The 2,182-nt window shown below is 36.6% G+C and overlaps 1 protein-coding gene across 1 annotated transcript; it reads right to left on the bottom strand.

Annotated features, from left to right (window-relative positions):
* Positions 1 to 321: 321 nt before the first annotated feature.
* Positions 322 to 1,743, bottom strand: LOC132832605 (muscarinic acetylcholine receptor M2-like). Its single transcript, XM_060850688.1, has one exon. It carries the CDS (start codon positions 1,741 to 1,743, stop codon positions 322 to 324), a length of 1,422 nt encoding a protein of 473 aa, XP_060706671.1.
* Between the last annotated feature and the right edge of the window lie 439 nt (positions 1,744 to 2,182).

Raw genomic sequence — 2,182 nt, 5'->3', positions numbered from 1 at the left:
CTGTTACTTTATGCTGAGTTCACAAATTATTACGTAAACAGGAATTTTGTAGAAGTGAACATGCTGTACTTTCATATTTTATGCTACATTTTATGCAAATTGATCTTCCTATTCAATGATGCATACAATCATTGTGATACAACTTTCCTTTATTTAGATCAGGCATTACGCATCCATTGTACGTAATTCAGATGTAGTTGTGATATACTGAAGGTGAACGACTACTTTATTTAATGTACATGAATCATTTTATTTTTAAATTATCTAGTGAATCAATCCATTACCAACATGTTCATATAAACATATTGTTGGAGCTTTTTCTTATCTTGTGGTACAAGTGCTCTTTTTGTACTGACACAGCAGAAGATACTTGAAGGTTTTCTTGAAAGTAGCGTTACAAAGTGCGTAACAAGCTGGATTGATAGTACTGTTGATGTAAGCAAGCCAGTATCCAATAGTCCACAGTGCGTTGGGGATGCAGATGGAACAGAACGTGCTAATGAGCACCATGACAAAGTATGGGCTCCACGTGATGATAAATACCAAAAGGATAGCCGAGACTGTTCTTGTCACTTTCTCCCCTCGCGTTGCAACTCTATTTGGCTTCTTAACTTTCCTCTTGGGAATTTTCACTGTCCTATACGAGTCTTTTATCGGCGTTTCGTTCATTTTCTTCTCGAAAACTCGTGGCGCCATTTTGGCCCGACTGTTACCAATATTTCTTTTTTCAAATTTTCCAATAATATTTATGAAAGAGTGTTTGGAGTTGTTAGTTCTGAAACCATTTTGCGTAGAATAATTATTTTTTACCCCCCTTTTTCCTTTCTTGTTCAATGAAGGAACCCCAAGGCAAAGTGACTCATTCTGGTGCCCCTTCCCCTCTTGTGTATAATTGTCAGTTGTTATGTTCACATTAATTTCTTCATCTTGTCTTTTGATATGTGGAAAGTGACACTTAGGTTTTGCGCTAGTGTAATCATTCAACTTTATTATTTTATCCTGTACTATTTGGGATATTCCAGGGTAAACACTGTCTTTCGTCTGTCCAGATACTACTTTATTTTTCGTGATTGAACTGTTACTGGTACGAGATATTTTCACATATAAAATTACCATTATAGTAACAGGAAGATAGAAAGCGATGACAGAAGTGCAAAAGGTAATAGCTGGAATAGAGAATAACTGCACATAACATTCGCCCTCTTGGACTGTCCGTTCGCCTACAACAAACTGCCAGAAGAAAATGGCAGGAGCCCACAAGAGAAATGAGAGCAGCCAAGCAGCTGCAATCATCATCCTTGCCATTTGTGTCGTTCTTTTCAATGGATAACTGAGAGGCTTTGTCACACAGAAGTATCGGTCAAAGCTAATCACAAGGAGATTCATACCAGAGGCATTACAGGCAACATAGTCTAGAGCGAGCCATAAATCACATAGCACTGGACCCAAAGGCCAATAGCCAATCACTGTGTAAATAGTGTATAGGTTCATGGAGAATACAGCAATAAACAAATCAGCACAGGCTAAACTCAAAATAAAGTAATTGTTAATAGTTTGTAACTGTCTGTTAATTTTAATAGAAACAATGACCAGAATATTTCCAACGATGGTCACTAGACTTAAAGATCCTGTCATAATCACGATGAAGGCGACTTTGATCGTATTAGAAGAAACCCCAACTTCAATATCAAAAAATCTGGATAGGTTATGAAGAGGCACATTTACCTCGAATGATTTCCACATTCTGTCATCTGAATTCGCAGAGCTTGCACACGCTGTTTTTTTTAAATTGAGAGAAGAAAATAATTATTACGAAGATATTGCAACAGCACTGAAATTCTAACTGCAGTTTTGTCCAGAAGACTATATAAAGAATGCATCTGCTCCTAAAAACTTTGATCTCGAATTGGCTTTTAGTTAATGTGCAATCATGCCATTTGGTCACTTATCAGAGTAATAGAACCGTGTACCTTCTGAATTTAAAGAGTAATTTAGATGAGTGACATTGTAAAAAATATGTTTCATTGTTTTTGTTTTATGTCTATCAGAGTCAAATCTATAATGTGTGAATTTATGTGCGGTAATGGTAGAGTACTTTCACTTTGATGCCATCCAGCAAATGTTCAGATAAACGCACAAAGACTGATTCGTTGATGGTGATGCTACAAGAGGAGTAGATGCA

The sequence above is a fragment of the Hemiscyllium ocellatum genome, chromosome 35 (genome assembly GCF_020745735.1).
Source record: "Hemiscyllium ocellatum isolate sHemOce1 chromosome 35, sHemOce1.pat.X.cur, whole genome shotgun sequence".
NCBI classification, from domain to species: domain Eukaryota; kingdom Metazoa; phylum Chordata; class Chondrichthyes; order Orectolobiformes; family Hemiscylliidae; genus Hemiscyllium; species Hemiscyllium ocellatum.
Note: the sequence above shows the minus strand (reverse complement) of the source record. Positions and strands in the feature narration are given on the sequence as shown.